This window comes from Eriocheir sinensis, chromosome 26 (assembly GCF_024679095.1).
Source record: "Eriocheir sinensis breed Jianghai 21 chromosome 26, ASM2467909v1, whole genome shotgun sequence".
Classification (NCBI taxonomy): Eukaryota; Metazoa; Arthropoda; class Malacostraca; order Decapoda; family Varunidae; genus Eriocheir; species Eriocheir sinensis.
Genome location: NC_066534.1, coordinates 3387578 through 3411142, shown reverse-complemented (window position 1 = coordinate 3411142; position 23565 = coordinate 3387578). Strand labels below are relative to the sequence as shown.

Genomic DNA, 23565 nt, shown 5'->3' with positions numbered 1-23565 from the left:
GCAGGGAGAGGAGGCCGTAACTCACTTAGGGCGGTCCACACCCGCCTTAACCTGCGGCGCCGTAACTCTCCTCAAAATGGCCGCGCCGATGTTTTGAGTATACCAGCGGAAGCGCTACGGCCGGACTTGCGGCGCCTTAAGCAGATACGACGCCGTAACTTCGTTTCAGAATCCGCCCCCCGGACCCCTCCCGACCCACTTACGGCGGCCACGGAAAATGAGAGTATATCACCACGGTTACAGCCGGTAACCCACGACCCACCCACGACGACCACCATGAAGTTACGGAGTTGCCTAGGTGCCTTCCCGGTGTTTCACGGACATCGGCGCCTAACCGTTGTAGCATCTTGGTATTTCTGCCGATGTATAAAAGGGGGGTGTTGCCTGGAACTGGCACCAGTGTGTGTGCGTGTGCGTGCGTGTGTGTGTGTGTGTGTGTGTGTGTGTGTGTGTGTGTGTGTGTGTGTGTGTGTAGAAGAACGATTTACTACACGATTATTGTGCAGGTAGGATATGGGTTGAATTTGCGGTTGCGGGGTGGGTGTGCGCCCCGCACACCCACCCCCTGATATACTTTTGTGGGTGTAGAGTGTGCAGGTGGCAGATGCTATCAGATTACGGGGCAGGGCTGGCAGGATCTTTGGACCTCAGATCAGGTAGGGTCAGGTAGGCTACGTGTGAAGTGAACTTTGAGGGGATGAAGATTAAGGAAAGGGGATTATATGACCTGATGCTTCGGTGTTACTTGAGGGGCAAGGCTACTTAGGTCATTAGTGGCAGCAAACTAATAAAGGCTGTAATTAGCCAGGTGTGTGTGCGTGTGTGTGTGCGTGTGTGTGTGTGTGTGTGTGTGTGTGTGTGTGTGTCCATCTCCACCGCCTCATCGAAGAGAGTGGTGGCGGCCTTCTTCCGTCCATTTTCCTGAGGCTGAGTGGCTACCTCTTGTGTCTGGGTAGCGGACTGGGGCTGCTCCGTAGCCATCTCGGCTGCTGCAGGGGCTAATAACTCGAGCTCGTCGACCCGCAGCACGTGCACGGAGGCGTCAGAGCGTTGGGTCATGGTGATGTGCGCTCTGGGAGGTCACTGGCCCAGTCCGGCAGCGTCCCGACAGCTTTATGAGGTCGGTAGGCGTCCGCAGCACACGTGATCAGACCGTGGATGAGCGGCGGAACTTCAGGTGCTAGCCCGGACCCTTCCCGATGCCATCCCGGATAGTCACGGCATTTGACAGTTGTCGGGGTGAGCCACGATCATTTTGCTCGCACCAAAATGATCGTGAGACACTGCCGACGTCCAAGGTTTTCCACGGCGGGATTACGATGCCGCGCTGGAAATCCAAGGTTAGTCACGGGACAATGCCGATTCACCATTTTTGCGTGTCGGGAGGGCACCGTGACCACAAACCGTGAATGTGTGAACCCAGCATAAATCAACTTCCTCGAGGTTGGGCGTTCTGTATCGTCTCCGCCAGTTCTCCCCCGCTCAGTTGCTATCCATATTCAGGGGCATTGTCCGGCCTCGTATGGAGTATACATCTCACGTGTATGGGGGCTCCACTCACACAGCTCTATTGAACAGAGTGGAGTCTAAGGCTCTTCGTCTCATCAGCTCTCCTCCTCTTGCTGATAGTCTTCTACCTCTTAAATTCCGCCGCCATGTTGCCTCTCTTTCAATCTTCTATCGTTATTTTCACGCTGACTGCTCTTCTGAACTTGCTAACTGCATGCCTCCCCCCCTCTTCTCATGCTCATCCCTTTACTGTCCAAATTCCTTACGCACGAGTTAACCAGTATCTTCACTCTTTCATCCCTCACGCTGGTAAACTCTGGAACAACCTTCCTTCATCTGTATTTCCTCCTGCCTACGACTTGAACTTTTTCAAGAGGAGGGTATCAGGACACCTCTCCTCCCGAAATTGACCCCTCTTTTGGCCACCTCCTTGGACTCTTTTTAGGAGCAGCGAGTAGCGGGCTTTTTTATTATTATTTCCTTTTTTGTGTGCCCTTGAGCTGTCTCCTTTGTTATAAAAAAAATAGATGGGCCACTAACACCCACACCCACATAGTAATAGATGGGGCACTAACACCCACACCCACACAGTAACAGATGGACACTAACACCCACATCCACACAATAATAGATGGCCACTAACACGTACACCAACACAGTAATAGATGGGCCACAACACACACACCAAGGAGACTATAGTAGTACCTTGACACACACCAACACAGTAACATGGCGGGAAAAAGCTGAGGAGGCTCCTCAGAGGAGCTCTCTTGCGGTAACTATGTGCCCCCCAAAATGGCGGGCCTTTGCGGGGCAGCTGACAGTGATAAGCTGATCGCTGCTGATGACGTCACGTGCAACCCCTTTATAGGGATGAGCTTGAGTAGAAAGTAGTGTGCAGCGGGGCCGCAGGAGGGGAGCAGCCATGCAGTTAGCAAGTTCAGAAGAGCAGTCGGCATGAAAATATCGATAGAAGATAGAAAGAGATGCAACATTGCGGCGGAATTTAAGAGGCAGAAAACTGCTAGTAAGAGGAGGAGAGTTGATGAGACGAAGAGCCTTTGACTCCACTCTGTCTAGTAGGGCTGTGTGTGTGGAGCCCCCCCCATACATGAGATGTATACTTCATACGAGGCCGAAAAGGAAAGAGAGAGATTAAGGGGTGGGGACGAGGGTAAGGAAAGAAGAGGGAGTGATGGGGGAGGGGGGGAGAAAAGGAGAGTGAGAACTATTTTTTTTTTTTTTCTTACAGGAAAGGAAGCAGCACAAGGGACAGCATCTGTGCGGGGGAAAAGAACTGGCGGAGACGATACAGAACGCCTAACCTCGAGGAAGTTGATTTAGCGAGAGAAGAGATGTGAAGTTTCCAGTTAAGATTTTGAGTTAAGGATAGACCGAGGATGTTTAGTGTACAAGAAGGTCGTCCCACCGAGCTGAACAAAATACCAGAAGCATCGCCTCTTCGGTGGATCCAGAGGCTGTACAGGAGCGATAGGACAGGCAGAAATAAGATTGTGATCGGAGGAGCCCAACGGAGAGAATAGTTTGATAAAGTAAGCTGAAGGATTAGAGGTTAGGAAGAGGTCTAGAATGTTGGTCGTATCTCCAAGGTGATCGGGAATACGTGTTGGGTGCTGAACCAAATGCTCTAGATCATTAAGAATAGCAAAGTTGTAGTTTTGTTCACCAGGCTGGTCAGTGAAAGAGGATGAAAGCCAAAGCTGGAGGTGAACATTGAAATCTCCTATGATGGAGATTTCAGCGAAGGGAGAGTGCGTCAAGATGTGCTCCACTTTAGAGTTCAAATAAACAAAGAATTTTATATAGTTTGTAGATTTAAGTGAGAGATAAACAGCACAGACGCATTTAATAATAGAGTTGCATTGAAGTCTTAGCCAGATGGTGGTAAATTCAGAAGAGTCAAGGTCGTGGCACGAGAGCATGTGATGTCGTTGCGTACGTAGTCGCAACATCCAGCTTTGGATAGAAATTTAGGATAGAGATAGTAGGAGGGAACAGAGAAGAGGTTGCTATCAGAACCCCAGAAACCTGTAATTCAGTGAGGAAGAAAAGGGGAGTTTTAGAGGAGAGGTGGAGCTCCACAGAATAAAAATTGGAATGTAGACCGCGAATGTTGCATTAGTTAATATAGAAAAAGTTTGAAGAGGTATCAAGATACCTCTCAAGTCGAGGGCCGAATGTGGAGTCTGCTCTCGGGGCATTTGCGGTCCCCTCCCCACCCCCAGACGGGTACTCCGAGGCATTACGTTGATAAGCCTTTTTTAATTTTGAAAAAAAATTGAGGAAATAGTGTATGTGTTGCGTGTATGTAATGTGGTGTGGAAAGTAAGTGAATCTGTCTTTAGAGAGCATGCTGAACTACTCTCTCGTATTAATGAGATAATAGGGAAACGGAAAGTGAGGACACGGGAAGGGCCTTTGGTGGGTTTGCAGCACCCTCCTCGCTTCCCGTATATACCTCACCGGGAGTGGCTTACGCCTGTTTCGGTAGGTGTCTCCCTACTTACTCCCTCAATGTTAATAATTATAACGTCAGTTAATATTAAATAAGGTGGGTTACCTAACCTAATTGTTCCCGACTAACGTAGATCTCAATTTACTCCATAACGTTACCATGAATTTCGTGATGTGTTTCAATGGAGTCGTCCGGCACTACAGCTCGAGAAAGTAACTCGTTTGAAATATTCTTACGCAGCGGAACCCCACACACGATGAGCATTCTCCCAAGGTCAAGTACACGCCCTCAAGCCTCCCTAAACCATCAGCGTAACTCCTCAATACTAAACCTATCTTTGTCCTTCCCTCTTGATCTAAAACACAATTGGCGAGGCTTCCTTCCCTGACATAACCCTAGCTAGCCTGTCCCCTACCTCTACCCCTGCCCCATTAAAGCAGACCCTGGTCAATTCTTCCTGTCTTTAGCACAAAAAACACGGTCCATGTACCTTACAAAGAAACCACTAACAACAATAGTTCTTCTGCCTGTGAGCGGGGTTCCTGCGTCTGCTCTACTACATAATGTCCTCGTTCATTTCGTCATCGAGAGCCGAGAAGAAGTTACGGGTAGGTAGTTGAGATGCTGCATAAGGACGTCTGAGGGCGGCTCTCCTACCTACCGAAGAATAGGGGATAGGTATTTGCAAGATTGTGACGATTAGACAGGTGGAGAAATTGAGTTTTAGAGACATCGAAAGGCACTGAGTTCCTGCCGGACCTCGGAAGGTGGCGAAGCGGTGTAGGGTCCCTTTTCAACAAGGTGACCTCCTCCTGCAAGGGCCTAACTTCTTCCCGTAAGCGGCAAACCCCCAGAAGTAAATCACCCTCAGCCATTGCTAGCTAAGTTGACCACAGAAACCAGAACACGTGTGCAGTGAGCGACTGTCTGAGGGCCAGTGCCCACGAGCAAGTAACTACTGACTGGTCGCCGTCAAGTGATGTTGATGAATGAGTGTCCGCGGGCAACTGACGACTGATCTATCTATCAATCTGTCTGTCTCTATCTATCTATCCATATATATATATATATATATATATATATATATATATATATATATATATATATATATTATACACAAATTGAGGTATTGATAGTAATGAAACCAAAATATTTTTCAAAATTTATTAATGATGATATAATAATCTTAAGTTCTTAAAAAAAATCAATCACTTTTGAATACGGGAAATACGGAGATCATATGATTTAATCACAATTATGTCTAGTCAAAACAAATTTGTTGTGTAGTAACCTTTTTGGACTTGAAAATGAACCAACAAATTATACAATTTAAAACCATTTCCTTCTTATCCTGGTAGGAAAAAACGCCATTCAACTCACAAAAACATTTACATGGATAATTAATAACATTATAATCAGATTTTAGAACATAACCTTCACGTATCAATATTATAAAATAACCAAATTCAAGAAAAATGTTGAATATATAAGCGTATATTTTTATTGTTACTCAGCTAGAATATGTAGAAATCCCTTTTCTTCATTAATCAATTTCTTCTAGATAATAAATTCAGTAACAAGGCTTATAATAAATATGTTTTTAAAGTCTGTGCCGTAGCAACATAGTGTTGCTTAATTATTTTTTCACTTACGGCTTGGGAAGTGGTACGGACAAAATCGTGAGTACTTCGTCCAGCCTAAAAAAATTACTGAATGGTAGACCTTATGACTACCAACGAGTGATGAGATTTTAGGAGAGATTCGGATCTGGTTACGGAACTGTTAATCGGTAAGAGAGAGAGAGAGAGAGAGAGAGAGAGAGAGAGAGAGAGAGAGAGAGAGAGAGAGAGAGAGAGAGAGAGAGAGCAATTGATTAATTTCCGATTACGAATTAAATTAGATTCTTAATTGGAAATCATTCAACATTTCGGTCACTTGTATTAGAACAATATTTCAGTTTTTTGCACATATTTATTACAATAACATTAAATGAACCACTTGGTTTACCAGGTATTCTGATGGGCAAAAATAATTAATGATTTAAGTAAAACACACTTTATATGGTCGTTTTATCAACGCAACTGTCGCGTCAATCACGAGCTACCTGCATTCAAAAAGAGATAAATGTGCGACAAAGGTCACTCAAGGATTTCACGGAGGAGGCTGCTATTTTCTAATATATTTTGATGAGCTTTTTAAAGAAATCGTAATCATTTCCCTCGCAAATCGCTATTTTTTGACTCTCCCTCCTCAGAAACGACTGTTTACGAGACACGGCAGCCAGACTACATACAACACATTAAAGCCTATTAGAAATATAATTATTTAATTCATGGAGATGCTCAAACGTAGGAACTTAGTTAATGTAGTACTTTTTTTTATTACTGGTGGAAGAATGTGAGGACAAGCGTGAGGCCCACGTGAAAGCGACGTGAACCATGACAGCAGTTTCGGAGGCATTGTCTACATCGCACCGCCCAGCATAAGGCGGATAAACGCGAGTCGCTTGAAGTGGTGAAGAGATATCGGTCAAAGGATATATTGTTTAAAATATTCTGCACGCATTCCAGTCCACCAACTATTTTATGATCCGCTATGTTCAGTATTTTGAGTGTGGACCGCGGGATTTTGGGGATCGGCGAAGTTTTCTAAATGATTTACAAAGTGATGCGTGTACCTGTGTTCACTAAAGGTGCGGTACGCACCCCAGCCGTCACTCATCACTACTGAGCCTGGGCGAAAGTATTTCTTAATTAGAGGGATAAGAGAATTTTAATCCCTCTTTTCAGCCAGAGGGGCAAGAAGGGGACCCACAAATAGTTTTAGGACACCCGCTCAGTTTCTCCAAAAGCTCAGATATTGCTCAGTGACCTCATATTTCCTCCTCCCGAACAGTCACGTCAATTTCCACGATGACACCGTCACTTCCGATGGGCTATGGTTACCAAGCCACAACTCTGCCACCGCTGAACAATGGCTCTTCCAGTTCAAGCTAGTTTCACGAGTGATACCTTGTTTGTTGATGACGATATCGTGGTTCCATTGTTTTTCAAACCAGTGATTGGTGTACAATAAAATTTTCCGCGGCTCATGACGAACTTTATCCAAAAAACTTCCCTTGTAATCAGACACACAAAACTTGCACGATTCCTTCTCTTGATTCTTTTAATTGCTGTATAAAATCCAGAGTACAATAAATGCTTATCCTCCATTTAGAGACATGGGATGTTACACGTATTGAACAACACTTCTCTGGAGAGCACACCATTATGTCGATTATACGATATGGCACCGGAGTTTTTTTCAAGTACTTCTTAAAAAAAAGTACAATAATTGCACACCTGCTGTGTCACATCCAGCACACAGTCAGCCATGGCAGGAGTGAGCCCCGACGCTTAAAAATCGCGCCCAAACAAAATTAGGGAAAGGTTCTTTATCGACTACAAACTCGGCTATTTATTTCTTTACCCATCATTGCTCAAGTCTTGAGGACTATATAAACTAATCTAACCTAATTTAATCTAACCTTGCTTAACCTACCTAGCCTAACCTTACCTAAACCACCTAACTTAACTTTACCTAACCTTTTATGTATAAGTAGCATAAACAGACCTCACCTACATCTAAAAACCTATCACCGTAAAAAAGTAGTTTCATTCCCGTCGCCACGTAATTAAATGTAAACTAATCTTACTCAAACTAACCTCACCTTCCCTAAATATAACATCCCTAGAAAAATATCATAGTAGCTACATTCAGTATCCTAACTTGGACATGAGCACAGAAATAAATACTGGTAAAAAAGAACAACTATCCAATCAGCGGCGGTGTCAAACATGGCGGCGAGGTAATCGGAGGTATTAAGCACGACCACGCACGACGGTCATTACTAAATTATAATAATTGATTTACGAAGGCTATCATGTACGTCAGACGTCACAGGACGGTGGTGAGTAATCACAGTAGGGTTCAGACTATTGTTTTGAGTGACCTGTAACGAAATAACACCCAAAAAGACAGTCTGAAAAGGAAATTACTGTCATTTGCCACGCTTCATTAATCTAGCTCATTGCACATAGTCTGAGGGAACGATAGTAGCAGAGTTTCCTTTTTAAGGAGGCACGTTAAATGCAAAGCAATATGATACACATACAAAAAAAAAAAATCCACAACAGGTTGGTTCCCCCCTTTCCCCTCACCCCCCAAAAAGACAAGAATATTTGGAGACCACAAACTTCTGCGATGACTGAGCATCGATCCTCTCTCAAAAGGTTCCATATTAAGATCCGGATATCTCCTTAAACCTCATCATTTGTTGGTCCACCTTTTGGAAAAAAAATTGGGCTGGCCCGCTCCTTCGGGAAACAGGAAACCAAATACCTGGTTTAGGTCGTACGACCTCCCGAGGCACTCCTGTATCAGCTGTAGGTGCTCATGGCCTGGGCAGGAATACCTCCCAACTGCGTCGGTACCCCTAGATGTACTCATGGTATGGCTTCAAAGCCCAGATATATTTTTCTATTTATATAATTATTTTTTTTTTCCGTTGTTCTCTATCACTGAGTGATTTTCTTATCCTTTGATCGTCATCTTGCAGGCAGTTTTTATCTGAGTTTTCCCAAACTTATATTGAATTTTTTTCACCCTATGTCCATGAAGTTTCATAAGAAAAAGGACAAATATTTTTTTGCATATTTTTTGCTTGGAGACAAACAAAGAAACCAAACCTAAATCATAACCTTAAGGACCGTCAATATTATCAGTTTTAGTTATAGAGGTCTATAAATACTCCACTCTTGAGTGAGTTAAAAAATAGGTAGGATAAGATATATGAAGGAAGGTTATTTGAGAGTATACCCTTGAAGGCAAAAGGTTAAATTGGGGGCATACGGTAAGCTGCGCGTCGCCTCGGTGCCCGTATCCGTCGTGTTGGCCCTTGAGCCAGTGGTTGTTGAGAACCCATTACTCCATTACTCAGGGCCGGTGTGACATCCGGGTTACCACTGTTTACCTTCCCCAGGTTTCCCCAGGTACTCATTTTTCGACCAGCAGGAAAGGAAGGATGAACAGCTGGGTGGGCTGCACGCCGACTGCCCTGACTGGGATTTGAACCCGGGCCTTAGGATTCGTAGCTAGTCATACTAACCACTGCACCAAGTAGGCGCAGGCGCATACCAGTGAAGAGAATGAAACAATAAAGATTGCTATTAACTTTTGCATTTGGAAGTTTGACAGCAATGGATTAGCCTAAGCAGAACTTTTTATATCATCAAGACTACCAGAGGAGAGGAGGAATCCCTATTACTGGTTTGAAAAGAGCAGTTAGCATGAAGACAGCGATTAAATATACCAAAAGGAAGCAATATATGTAGATTATCGGCATCACCGTAAGTCGTCCGGAAGGCATGTATCACCAGGATGCTAAAAACAGAAACGTGAATAGGACATGGTTTTAGGAAATTTAACTACATCTAGCTCTCGATTCAGACAAAAAATTGATTCGTAAATAGATTGCGTAAAAGGAGTATTGCGTAATTCCAATACGAATTGAGCCAACTTATTTGAGTTACGTTATTACATATAAAAAAAAAACACGTCTACTTTTTTTTGTTTACATTGCGTGTTAATAAAGCGACAAATAATACTCGCAATCTCAAGGCGCGCATATGGAACCCCGTTGTCAACACTGAAAACAGTGAAAGAATCGTTAGGGTCTCAATATAGACTCCCCATATCATGGACGCAGATTTCTGAACTTTCTTATGTTCTACACCATATAGGAATATTAGTCAATTACGTGCCAATTTCAAGGCATTAGTCTCATTTCGAGTCAACCAATCGCAATTAGTTGAAGTTATGACGTCACATTATTATCGCATCGTTATCACAGCGAAAAAAAGTCATGTACAAAGAAAAAAATACATTTAAAACTACCATGATTAGCCAATAAACATAGAGTGCCGAGATAGAGGAGAAATATATATTAGAGCCATCACTACTGGGAAAAGGATCACTTGAGAAAACATACCCAAATCCGAAGGATCATAACCAAAAACTTGATCAGATAAACTCACCAACAACAAAACCAGCATGACTTAAACCTAGGAGTTTATACACAATCACTAAATACAGGGCAAATTGAATGACAAGAGGTTAATACTTTCTCACATAATATCACTGGGGTCACCTTTACAAGACATTCTCATTCTCATTTCCGAATTACTTCAACACGCAATCATCAGACATTACCATTGGACATGGGGTATTGATATTCATCATCCATGAGGACACGATCACACAACGTTAGGAAAGCCATGTACGTATAACATAACTATTACGGAATCTCACTGGGAATACCACAACATACCGTCCCCAGAAATGCACTAATATACCATTAGGTACATCATCACATAATATCGCCAGGAATACCATAATATGACATTATTAGAAACACTATCACATACGATTGTTAGTGATACCATCTCATAGCATTATCAGTGAAACCATTACATAACTTAATTAGGAAAACCGTCTCAGGGATAACATAGCAACCACTTTGGGACACTATAACATCTCATTTCCGGGGACACCATCATGTGACATTTCCATCTCCGCAATACTATCACACAACATTTCCAGAGACCCCATTATATGCCATTCCCAGGTACACCATCACATATTCCCATGTACACCATCACATAACATTCAAAGGAACACTATCGCAAAATAATATCAGGGACACCGTTACATTACTTCTACAACAAACATCTATAGGGACACCATCACATAAAATTCCCGGGTACCTTATTAGAAAACATTTAAGGAGACATTATCACGTAACATTTGAAGGCACATCAACACCTAGGACACTCATCAATCATTGGGAATTTTCCACACAACCATCTCAGGGCTACACTATTGCTACACTAATGTAGGGCATTTACCTCTCCGGACCTTCTCTCCCCGGGACACTGCTTTACCTCTCCATAGATATTTCTCTTTCCAGACATTCCTCCATGACAATTACCCCCTAGACCTTTTCTCCCCTTAAAAATTCCCACTAAATTAATTTCTCCCATGAACATTTCATCATTGACCAATCCAGCATTTCTTCCTTGAAAATTTCCCGCTTTAATTTTTCTCCGTTGAACATATCCATATAGACATATGGACATATCCACTTCATACTTTACGGGAGTTAAAGTCTCCTGGAGGAAATGTTTAGACGGAAATATCTATGGTGGAATCGGTAACGTGGTGTATGACAGAGGAAAATGTCCAGGATGGAATCTACAACGGGATGAATTTCTGGACCAGAATATATCCAAGGGGAAATCTGTCAGAGGGAAAATGTCTATGAGGAATCTGTCCGAGAGGAAGGAATTATATATCATGAAGGGAAATGTCTAAAAGGGAATCTGTCAGGGGCGAATGTCGCAAGGGGAATATATTCACAGGGATCAGTCATGGGGGTGGGGAGGGGGAGGATGTCAGGATGGATAAACTGTTATAAGGGAAATATGACCAGTCTTTTACCAGCACACTATCCATCACTCGACGCGGTGCAAGTGAGCCACCATGAGTGAGTAGCGGGCAACCATTTTACCATCGCTGCGTTGTGTCTTAAGGCGAGCCAGCTCATCAAGGCAGTCCAAGAGAAAGGCATCCTGCTCTTCACAAGGCACACGCTTCAGGAATGGGTTCACGGCCTTGATGGCGTCTGAAAATATGATTATTGATTTTTTCGTGTTCTTGTCTTCGTTTAGACAATGGGGTATATTCAGAGTTGCCAGCCAACGGGTGTCACCACCGACCACGTCTTTGGGTCCACGAAGCTTGAACTATTCTATCAATTATCGTAAATTACCTGTGTTTCCCTAGGACTTGTAACAATTACATTTCAATACAATAAATGATACTTTTGTTGACAAAAATGTAGTTTATCATTCTCGTTGTTATATTTATTGGTAAACGAAAGAAGATATATGATCGTTGCAAATTTCTCCTCATTGAAAATCTTTCTTGAATGAAAGGCCTACAAAATCAAACAGAATTGAACAAAAAAAAAAGATTTACATTACAATACTTTCTGAGTATCTGCGGGGTGTATCAGTCTGGCCTTCGGCGAAATTTATCAAAAAAAAAACATTAGGGCGTCAAGCACGTCGCCAAACCCCAACCTCCAACACAAGGACTGCCAAGTGATTGTGTCTCCGCGATGTTCCTGGATTCCGCTTCCAGAATGTAACACCACACCCTCAACTGACTGCCGGTTGTTGTGTGGGGTGAACCAAGACCTTGGGTGGATGCCTGCTGCTACCAGGGGGGTGGGCAGGTCAAAGGTAATGACGTTTAAGGCCAGAGGTTGAGGGCGGAGTGTAACTATGGAAGTGGAAGCCATTGTCCCCCATGGAGATCAAACAATTTATGTTACGCTTTCTGTCGAGATGCTTAACGCCCTAATGTTTTTCATAAATTTTGTCGAAGGCGAGACTGATACACCCAGAGCAGGTACTCAGCAAATATTGTACTATACGTAGAATTTTTTTAAATGTCCAATTCTGGATGGTTTTGCAGGGCTTTCATGCAAAAAAGATTTTTAATGAGGAGAACCTTGCAACGGTAATTTATTTTTTTTCGTTTACCAATAAATAAACGACGAGAATGATCGACTACATTTATTTTTAACAATAGTATCACTTATTGTAATGAAGTGTAATTGTTACAAGTTCTAGAGAAACACAGGTAATATACGATATTGAAAGAATAGTTCAAGCTTCGTGAGCCCAAAGACATAGTCGGTGGTGACACCTGGTAAGGATGAATATACCCCATTGCTATACAATTGGGTTGGCTGTTCATCTTGAGGTGGACGAGATATTTCGAAGGGTGAATGGATGAATGGGTGGAGAATATTTCATGGGCAGTGGTGCTTGCAAAGGTAGAAAAATCATATATCCATAAAAGTTAAATTAGTGTTCCACGTATTTGTCTTATTCCAGTGACAATGTGTCCATGACTGAGACGTTAGGAGTTCACACGGCCGCCTAAATGAAGAAAGGTATTCATTTACTATTTCAAGTATTTATTTATATACAAGAATAATTAATGAAATAAAAACTAATAGCCATCTGGGCCACAGTTTGGAAAAGTTGGAAAGTTTCGTTTAGTCGGCGCAACATCTGTGGTCATATGACGGAGAGAGACAGAAGGAGAAGGAATTATAGGAGAAGGGAACAGATCCCAGGAGACGGGACACAACCCCTGATTAATACCTGGTACCCATTCACTGCTGGGTGGACAGGGGCGTCTGGGCCACAGTGATTTTTCAATATCTACATAAGGGATGAACGAAATTTATATAGGAGCACCTGATTCTCTTTGACCTGTGATATCCTTAGACATTGTAATATAAGAATATGATTTCCTCCACAGAACACTAATGGGTGAAATGTTGATGTGTAACCGTCACCAGAGCTCCAAAGCAAATATAGGAAGGGAACTGGCTGGGGATCACGAGTCCAGAGCATGAGCATGGTGAATTACACGTGTAGTCCCTTACTCTTCAAGTAGTTTATGTTTTCGAAGACAAATTCAAATGTCGGCGCCTCGCAGGACAGCACCTCAAAGCCAACCTCCTCGGCCAGGTCAGCCATTATTTGGGCGGGATCGTTCTTGTGCTGGAACACCGACACGAAGTTGCTCACGTCCTAGGAACATGAGAAGAAGGATAAAAGTTCATCAGACATAATTTTCCTGGTCCGAAAAAGCGATCAATCCAATTTTGAGTTTAAAGGTCAAGAAGAGCTAAAGAAAATATAAATGCCCGAATTCTGGAATGCAGGCAATTTTCAAAAAAGGCTAAATAAAATAAAATCTTTTTTAACATAATTAATACAATTTTTTTTATACGTAATAATGAGCCACTCCTTGAGGCATTGTGGCAAGTCAGTCCCCCCCTCCCACACACACACAAAAAAAAAAAAAAAAAAAAAATCCTTGGAAACAGGCGTAAAGATGGTAAAATAAATACAATAACATGACTGGGAAAATTGTAGGCGTAAAAAAATGGTAAAATAAACACAAAAACTCGAGTACAGCAGCAAGATAGCGCAGACGTAAGTGTGGGTCCCTCCTCTAATTGGTTAAATCGGCCCCTCATTGACTGAATCCCTCCTGCAACCTGATTGGCTGATGGCAAGAGCAGCGCAGCTATTCTTTGGCTGTGTGTGTGTGTATGTGTGTGTGTGTGTGTGTGTGTGTGTGTGTGTGTGTGTGTGTGTGTTCTCCCTGGTTCCTGGCTGGCTGAGGTCAAGAACACGGTGGCTGCTGATTGACTGCGGCAGTCTTTCGGTGACTTGTTCCATTCTTATTCGGAATATACACTCTCTCTCTCTCTCTCTCTCTCTCTCTCTCTCTCTCTCTCTCTCTCTCTCTCTCTCTCTCTCTCTCCTGAATAAAGTGATTGACTGATTAACTGATGCTTTATTGTTGCAAAAGTACACAACAAAAGTGAATATTTACTTTTTCAATAAAAAAAATCGGCATGTATAGTTATTATCGATGGACTAATAGTCTAATAACAATAACAGCATATATAAGCAAACATTAAAAAAAAATGGGTGTGAAGAATTATCAATAGATAAGTTAATAACATAATGGAGGCGAGAGGGAGGAGACAACTGAAATTGAGCGGCATGGAATCGATTTCAAGAATTGATTCCTTGCCGGCACCCTGTGTACCGGTACCGTCAGTACCGCCAGGCGCCAGCCCCGGCTGGCGGTATTGCCGGTACCGGTACTCGGTTCCGGGAATAAATACCCCGCCAGTCCCGGTGTCGTGTTCCTGGCTGCCCTCTGTTCCTGGCAGTCCCCCTTTTGTTTACAATGAAAAGGGCGGATCTCTATGAACACGGATCCGTGTACACAGCTGGTCGCGTGCACATGGGTGTCCCCCAGTATTTTCCAGCACGGGAGGACATATTGACATCTACAGAAGATGCCTTCCGGTTACACCTTCGCCGAGCCATGCATCAGTTGGCTGTATGCAAGCGAGCACACATGTTTCAGCCAACCTACCCTGTTGCCACTGTCATTGGCAGAGAACTTATCGGTGGCAAACTGGTGGCAACCATGATGCTGAAGGAGGCAAAACCTGAAGAATTCAAACGCCAGAAATGCTGTCACTGCAAAAAAAGGGATGTGTGCCCGAGGATGTTCCTGTGCTCGAGCCAATGTGAAGTGCGAGTGACCGTTCCAATCCCTCAAACTACCGTCCTATAGCTTTACTTTCTTGTCTATCTAAAGCTTTTGAATCAATCCTTAACCGAAAGATTCAAAAGCACCTTTCCACTTCTGACCTTCTATCTGATCGCCAGTATGGGTTCCGTAGGGGGCGTTCTTCTAGTGATCTCCTTGCCTTCCTAACTGACTCTTGGTCATCCTCTCTTAGCCGTTTCGGTGAAACCTTTGCTATTGCGCTGGACATATCAAAAGCTTTTGATAGGGTCTGGCACAAATCTTTGCTTTCCAAACTACCCTCCTACGGTTTCCATCCTTCTCTCTGTACCTTTATCTCCAGTTTCCTCTCTGGCCGTTCTATTTCTCCTGTGGTAGACGGTCACTGTTCTTCCCCTAAACCTATTAACAGTGGTGTCCCACAGGGTTCTGTCCTATCTCCCACTCTCTTTCTGTTGTTCATTGATGATCTTCTTTCCAAAACGAACTGTCCTATCCATTCTTACGCCGATGACTCCACTCTGCATTACTCAACTTCTTTTAATAGAAGACCCACTCTACAGGAACTTAACGATTCAAGGCTGGAGGCAACAGAACGCTTAGACTCAGACTTTACTATTATTTCCGATTGGGGCAAGAGGAACCTGGTGTCCTTGAACGCCTCAAAAACACAGTTTCTCCACCTATCCACTCGACACAATCTTCCAAACAACTAGCCCCTATTCTTTGACAACACTCAGCTATCACCGTCTTCAACACCAAACATCCTCGGTCAAAATCTCAACTGGAAACTTCATACCTCATCTCTTACTAAATCAGCTTCCTCGAGGCTGGGCGTTCTGTACCGTCTCCGCCAGTTCTTTTCCCCTGCACAGTTGCTATCCATCTACAGGGGCCTTGCGCCCTCATATGGAGTATGCATCTCATGTGTGGGGGGGCTCCACTCACACAGCTCTCCTTGACAGTGGAGTCAAAGGCTCTTCATCTCATCAGCTCTCCTCCTCATACTGATAGTCTTCTATCTCTTAAATTCCGTCGCCATGTTGCCTCTCATTCTATCTTCTATCGATATTTTCATGCTGACTGCTCTTCTGAACTTGCTAACTGCATGCCTCCCCCCCTCCCGCGGCCTCGCTGCACACGAGTTTCTACTCATGCTCATCCCTATACTGTCCAAACCCCTTATGCAAGAGTCAACCAGCATCTTCACTTTCATCCCTCACGCTGGTAAACTCTGGAACAATCTTCCTTCATCTGTATTTCCTCCTACCTACGACTTGAACTCTTTCAAGAGGAGGGTATCAGGACACCTCTCCTCCTGAAATTGACCTCTCTTTTTGGTCACTCCTTTGACCTCTATTCAGGAGCAGTAAGTAGCGGGCTTTTTTTTTCTTTACGCCCTTGAACTGTCTCCTTAGCTGTAAAAAAAAAAAATAAATAAAATGTTTCTGTACTGGGGATCCCAACAAATGTTCAAGGATTGAGCTCGCACTCGAAGACAGTGACATGCATTACACATTCTAAGCTATTTTGTTCATTGCAAGTTATTCTCAATCAATATTACAGACTCTGTTGACAGTTATTAAATGCAATTTGTTGTGTATATTATTTCATGTGATTTTTTTTCTTCTTTGTGTGTTCAGTTATCGGTATTCCATTAAAAGTTTATTTATTTATTTATTTATTTTTTTTTTTTTCAGATACTGCCGACTGATATATCCAAATTCATCTGTGCAATAACCATTGTTTTGTTGGCTAGTCATGCAGTGTTCTTTTAGGTATGTTCTTTGGGGACAAGGTTCTGTTCGAATTACAAAGAATTCTCGCCCATGATGTTTGATTAAGAGTGTAAAGGTATTTAAAATCATCCCTGAGTCTTTGATTTTGGTTTGATTTTCAAGATAATGTTTATTGAAAAGAATGTCATATTTGATGATGTCTTAATTCGGGGCATGGTTGATTATTAGTAAAGTAAATATGAAAATAATGAAAAAAATGCAAAAAAAATTGGAAAGGTTTTGTAAGTGTATTTCTGAACTTGATGTTGTCAACAAATGTGATGTGTGTGTCCGGGATGCATTTACTGAGAGCCTACACAACACAATAAGGAATTATAAAAAAATTCGCTTTCTTATTTTTCGGTAAAAAAATAAAGGTTGCACATAAAAAACTGGCCATATTTTTTTTACGCAAGGTTTCCGGCAGAGCAAACCTCTCATTCAGGGGACCTTAAAGTTCAAACTAATAAAAAAAACAAAGAAAGTATAGCATGCCATGTCAGGTTCAACCCGTTTTATTGAGCTTTTGAGCCTGTGGATCCCTGACGAAAGGGAGTAATCGCCGATTTAACAGAAAGTCATGCCAGCGATATCACAGAATCTGTAGAGGCACATATTTCCAAAGACATCAGTTTATTGTGCAAGTCACTATTTAGCGTCCATGTCTCACATTCACAGAGAGGGGCAAGGAGCACAAGTGACGTGAAGATTCGCATCTGTGTCCCTGTGCACAAGCTATCGACAACGCTATGGGCCAAACCAGTCCGCCATAAGATTTTTTGATGAGACGCAACATTGTTTTGCATTAAGCTACTTTGTCAAAAGCTGAAGGAAGTCAATGGATAAGAGTCGAGATTCATTTCCAGCATCTTGAATAATCTGTAAGCCAGGGATTTAAAAAATTAAAAATCTCATATACTCCTGAAGCCAAACTGACCTTTACTGTGAAAGAAGAAAAAAAACATCTCTAAATTAGTTAGTGGGACAGGGAGAAAATGAATTACCTGCATGTAGGGTTGCCAGCGGTCCTTCATGCTCATATTCTCGTACATGGTAAACAAAGGATTACGTGCGAGGAAAACCAACAGAGTTTCTCCTCCGGGCTGAAGCAACTGGTAAATGTTGTTCAAACACCTTTCTTGATCCTTAACCCAGTGTAGGCAGTAGAGGGAAAACACCTGTGGGTAAGAGTTTCTTCAAATAATGCATTAAGTACAATAGTTTTCTCTCAATATTTTAACTTAATGTAGATAGCAGAAGGATAAGATTTACGAGATAACAAGCAAAACATTATGGGCTAGAGAAGAGACAAAGGTTGAGTACTAAAATGCAAACTTGGTATGGGTATTTACTCGTAATTGACACTAAATAGGCCAGCGATTTTATATATATATATATATATATATATATATATATATATATATATATATATATATATATATATATATATATATATATATATATATATTTACATATGGCCTATACCGCCAGTAGGCTCTTCCTTAACGGCCTGATGGTTGGACCGAGCCCGTCATGGCGCAGACAATTGTTTATAGTGAGCCATTATTATTGGCTCATGCTGCCCCCCGGAGCTCATTATTGACTTCACTTGCACAGCTTCTAGATTCCGGCCTGATGGGTCTTCAGTAGAGCATGTGGGTAGTCTTAGGCCACTCGGCGGTGACTGAAAAATCCCAGGTGGTTAGCAGCGGATTCGAACCTGCATCATCCACAACGCGGCGAATGCGGGTCCGGCAGGCTAACCACTCAGCCACCGCCTCCCCGATCTATATATATATATATATATATATATATATATATATATATATATATATATATATATATATATATATATATATATATATATATATATACAGTAAAATCCTCATAACTCAGCACTGTATAACTCGGAATTTGATATAACTCGGCAATGCAACAAAATATTAATTAAAAAATAAATTTTGAATTCAAACAAATAACGAGAAAAAAAAAAATCATGCATCTCGGCATGTTGCCAAGTTTTAACCACATCCTGTTATGTACACTCGGCATGCCTCACCCACATTTTCTTAAAACGTGTATCCACACTTGAGCCACCTGATCTCACTCTCCAGCACTCTCGGATTCATCTCGGTATGCTGCCGAGTTATCTCCACGTCTCGTGGTTTACACTCGTCGAAGCCTTACCGCGCTATTCCTGTATTAAAAACATGTGCCCTCACTCTCCCTGCTAGCTCCTCAAACACCCACGTATTGTCTGCTTGGACTACATGACTACAGCAGCCCCTTCTTTTGTATGTGTTAGTTTAAGCTTTTACTGCTGCTATGTAGTGTAGTGTTTTCAAAATTTTGACTGTATATGCAAATGGATGGAAGTGGAATGAGGGATTTGCATAACTCGGAATATTGGGTAACTCGGCAAAGCTGGAGCCCCTAACATGCCGAGTTATAAAGGTTTTACTGTATATATATATATATATATATATATATATATATATATATATATATATATATATATATATATATATATATATATTTATATATATATATATATATATATATATATATATATATATATATATATATATATATATATATATATATATATATATATATATATATATATATATATATATATATATATATATATATATATATATATATATATATATATATATATATATATATATATATATATATATTTACGACTTGGCCTGTGGCGCCGGTAGGCGGTAGGCGGTGGCTGAATGGATAGCGTGACGGCCCCGCGTTCAGGAGGACGCAAGTTCAATCCCCGACCGGTGCCACCAAGCTGGGATTTTTCAGCCGCCGCCGAGTGGCTTAAAACTACCCACATGCTGTCCAGAAGACCACCTATCAACCCGGACTCTAGATTCTAGGATTAAAGATGAGCTCCGGGAGGGCAGCGTGAGACAATGCAAGATGGCGCCACTATGAACACTTGCCTGCGCCAGAACGGGTTGGGCCGACCATCAGGCCCCACCGGGAAGAAGCCTTGGACCGACCATCAGGAATTCAGGATCCACCGGGAAGAAGCCTGCCGGCGCAATAGGCCACGACGTAAAAAAAAAAAAAATAAATAAATAAATAAATAAAATAAAATAAAAATAGTAGGGCCTGATGGTCGGCCCCAGCCCGTTGTGGCGCAGGCAAGTGTTTAAAGTGGCGCCATCTTTACTTTTCAGCATTTTCCATTTTAGACCCCTAGTTGCATAATATAAATTTTTTGGGGGGTTGGGGGGGTTGAGGGTCATGCGACGCCGATCTAGCACAGTTTTTGTGCTATTAACAGTTGTTCTAAGGATGTGTGTAGAGAGAGAGAGAGAGAGAGAGAGAGAGAGAGAGAGAACGCGAGGGGAAGGTTATAAGGGAAAGGAAAGGAAAAAAAAAGGATAATACAAGATTTTTTTTTTTTTTTACATCAGAGGAGTCAGTTCAAGGGCATAAAGAAAAAGGTAACAAATGTGAAAAAAAATCTCGCTTGCCACTGCTCCTATAAAGAGTTAGAGGAGTGGCCGAAAGATAGGTCAATTTCGGGAGGAGAGGTGTCCTGATACCCTCCTCTTGAAACAGTTCAAGTCGTAGGCAGGAGGAAATACAGATGAAGGAAGATTGTTCCAGAGTTTACCAGCGTGAGGGATGAAAGAGTTAAGATGCTGGTTAACTCTTGCGTAAGGGATTTGGACAGTAAAGGGGATGAGCTTGAGTAGAAAGTCGTGTGTTGCGAGGCCGCGGGAGGGGGGGAGGCATGCAGTTAGCAAGTTCAGAAGAGCAGTCACCATAAAAATATCGATAGAAGATAGAAAGATAGGCAACATGGCGGCGAAATTTAAGAGGTAGAAGACTATCAGTAAGAGGAGGAGAGCTGATGAGACGAAGAGCCTTAGACTCCACTCTGTCCAAGAGAGCTGTGTGAGTGGAGCCCCCCCACACACATGAGATGCATACTCCATACGATTTTGAGGGAGGAATAGAAAGAAAGATTATGGAGTGAAAGTATAATTCTCTCTCTCTCTCAAGAGTGGCTTTAAAAAGCAGAAACTGAGCGGGCAGAAGAGATGTTAGTGTTGCAAAATAATAGCTTTGTATTCGAAAATGCAAAATGATAACTTGGTATTCTTAAATGCAAAGTAATAGCCTAGTATTCATGAATTCATAATAATACCATAGCATACTATTCCTAACTGCTAAATAATAGCCTAGTATTCATGAATGCAAAATAACAGAAAAGTATTCCTAAATGAAAAACAATAGTCTAGTTAAACTAAATGCAAAATTATAAGTTAGTGTATACAGTAAAATTATAAGCTAGTGTATACAGTAAAATTATAATGTATTTCTCTTGACTACTGCACTGGCTTATTTGCAAGATATTACAGATTGTAAAACTCTTTCCACTTACAATTTATTACAGAAGTTGTAGATACGGTATAACATGCAGAAAACCTTACACCATACGAATAAAATCCAATATTCCTCAAAACAACTGAAATCGTTCCCAGGAGATCACGACACCCAGGTTAAAAATCGCTGAATTAGAAACAAGAAACAATAAAACAATATCAGCGTGGGCAAGGGAGGGAAGCGCGGGGTACTGTTCTGACTTGAAGCACTGGGTGATCGTTACTAACCGAATATCATATTTGGCACAAGGAACTGGCGTTGCCAGATGGGGATTATTTTACCAAATTGAAAACCTATAAGGTTGATCAGCCGAAAGAATAACCTTAGCGTTAGAGTCGAGATATGCAGGGTGCCAAGATTAATATCTGGTTAGTGTGTGTGTGTGTGTGTGTGTGTGTGTGTGTATTGAATATAATATATATATATATATATATATATATATATATATATATATATATATATATATATATATATATATATATATATATATATATATAATGTGTAGTGTGTGGGGGGTGAATGGTAGAGAGAGCGCGATAGTGTTGCCCGCCTATCCGGCGAGCTGTTGAAGCAAAGCCTCCGACACCCGTCAAGGATACAGAGTCTAATTAATATATATATATATATATATATATATATATATATATATATATATATATATATATATATATATATATATATATATATATATATACAGCAGAGGAGTCAGTTCAAGGGCATAAAAAAAAGGTAACAAATGTGAAAAAAATGCCCGCTAGTCACTTCTCCTAAAAAGAGTTAGAGGAGTGGCCGAAAGATAGATCAATTTCGGGAGGTGAGGTGTCCTGATACCCTCCTCTTGAAAGAGTTCAATTCGTAGGCAGGAGGAAATACAGATAAAGGAAGATTGTTCCAGAGTTTACCAGCGTGAGGGATGAAAGAGTGAAGATGCTGGTTAACTCTTGCGGATGGGATTTGGACAGTAAAGGGATGAGCTTGAGTAGAAAGTCGTGTGTGGCGAGGCCGCGGGAGCGGGAGAGGCATGCAGTTAGCAAGTTCAGAAGAGCAGTCAGCATGAAAATATCGATAGAAGATAGAAAGAGAGGCAACATGGCGGCGAAATTTAAGAGGTAGAAGACTATCAGTAAGAGGAGGAGAGCTGATGAGACGAAGAGCCTTAGACTCCACTCTGCCCAAGAGAACTGTGTGAGTGGAGCTCCCCCACACGTGAGATACATACTCCATACGAGGGCGGACAAGGCCCCTGTAAATGGATAGCAACTGTGTGGGGGAGAAGAACTGGCGGAGATGGTACAGAACGCCCAGCCTCGAGGAAGCTGATTTAGTAAGAGAAGAGATATGAAGTTTCCAGTTGAGATTTTGAGTTAAGGATAGACCGAGGATGTTTAGTGTTGAAGGTGATAGCTGAGTGTTGTCAAAGAATAGGGGATAGTTGTTTTGAAGATTGTGTCGAGTGGATAGGTGGGGAAACTGTGTTTTTGAGGCGTTGAAGGACACCAAGTTCTTCTTGCCCCAATCGGAAATAATAGTAAGGTCTGAGGCTATGCGTTCTGCTGCCTTCAGCTTGAATAATTTAGTTCCTGTTGGGTGGGTCTTCTATTAAAAGAAGTTGAGTAATGCAGAGTAGAGTCATCGGCGTAAAAATGGATAGGACGGTTCGTTTTGGAAAGACGATCATCAATGAACAACAGAGAGTGGGAGATAGGACAGAACCCTGCGGAACACCACTATTAATAGGTTTAGGGGAAGAACAATGACCATTTACCACAGCAGAAATAGAACGGTCAAAGAGGAAACTGGAGATAAAGGTACAGAGAGAAGGATAGAAACCGTTGGAGGGTAGTTTGGAAAGCAAAGATTTGTGCCAGACCCTATCAAAGGCTTTAGATATGTCCAGCGCAATAGCAAAGGTTTCACCGAAACAGCTAAGAGAGGATGACCAAGAATCAGTTAGGAAGGCAAGGAGATCGCCAGTAGAACCCCCCTTGTGGAACACATACTGGCGATCAGATAGAAGGTCAGAAGTGAAAAGGTGCTTTTGAATCTTCCGGTTAAGGATTGATTCAAAAGCTTTAGATAGACAAGAAAGCAAAGCTATAGGACGATAGTTTCAGGGATTGGAACGGTCACCCTTCATAG

General features: G+C 42.0%; 1 protein-coding gene across 1 annotated transcript in view; it reads right to left on the bottom strand.

Moving 5' to 3' along the window:
- Window positions 1-5135: 5135 nt before the first annotated feature.
- LOC127003709 (juvenile hormone acid O-methyltransferase-like) overlaps window positions 5136-23565 on the bottom strand; it is a 75880-nt gene continuing 57450 nt past the window's right edge. Inside the window, exons 4-6 of the mRNA XM_050870644.1 lie at window positions 18006-18179; window positions 13548-13695; window positions 5136-11705 (exon numbers count right to left, since the gene is read on the bottom strand). Of these exons, the coding sequence (XP_050726601.1) occupies window positions 11536-11705; window positions 13548-13695; window positions 18006-18179 (492 nt within the window). The 3' untranslated portion in view covers window positions 5136-11535. The remainder of the gene's footprint in view (window positions 11706-13547; window positions 13696-18005; window positions 18180-23565) is intronic.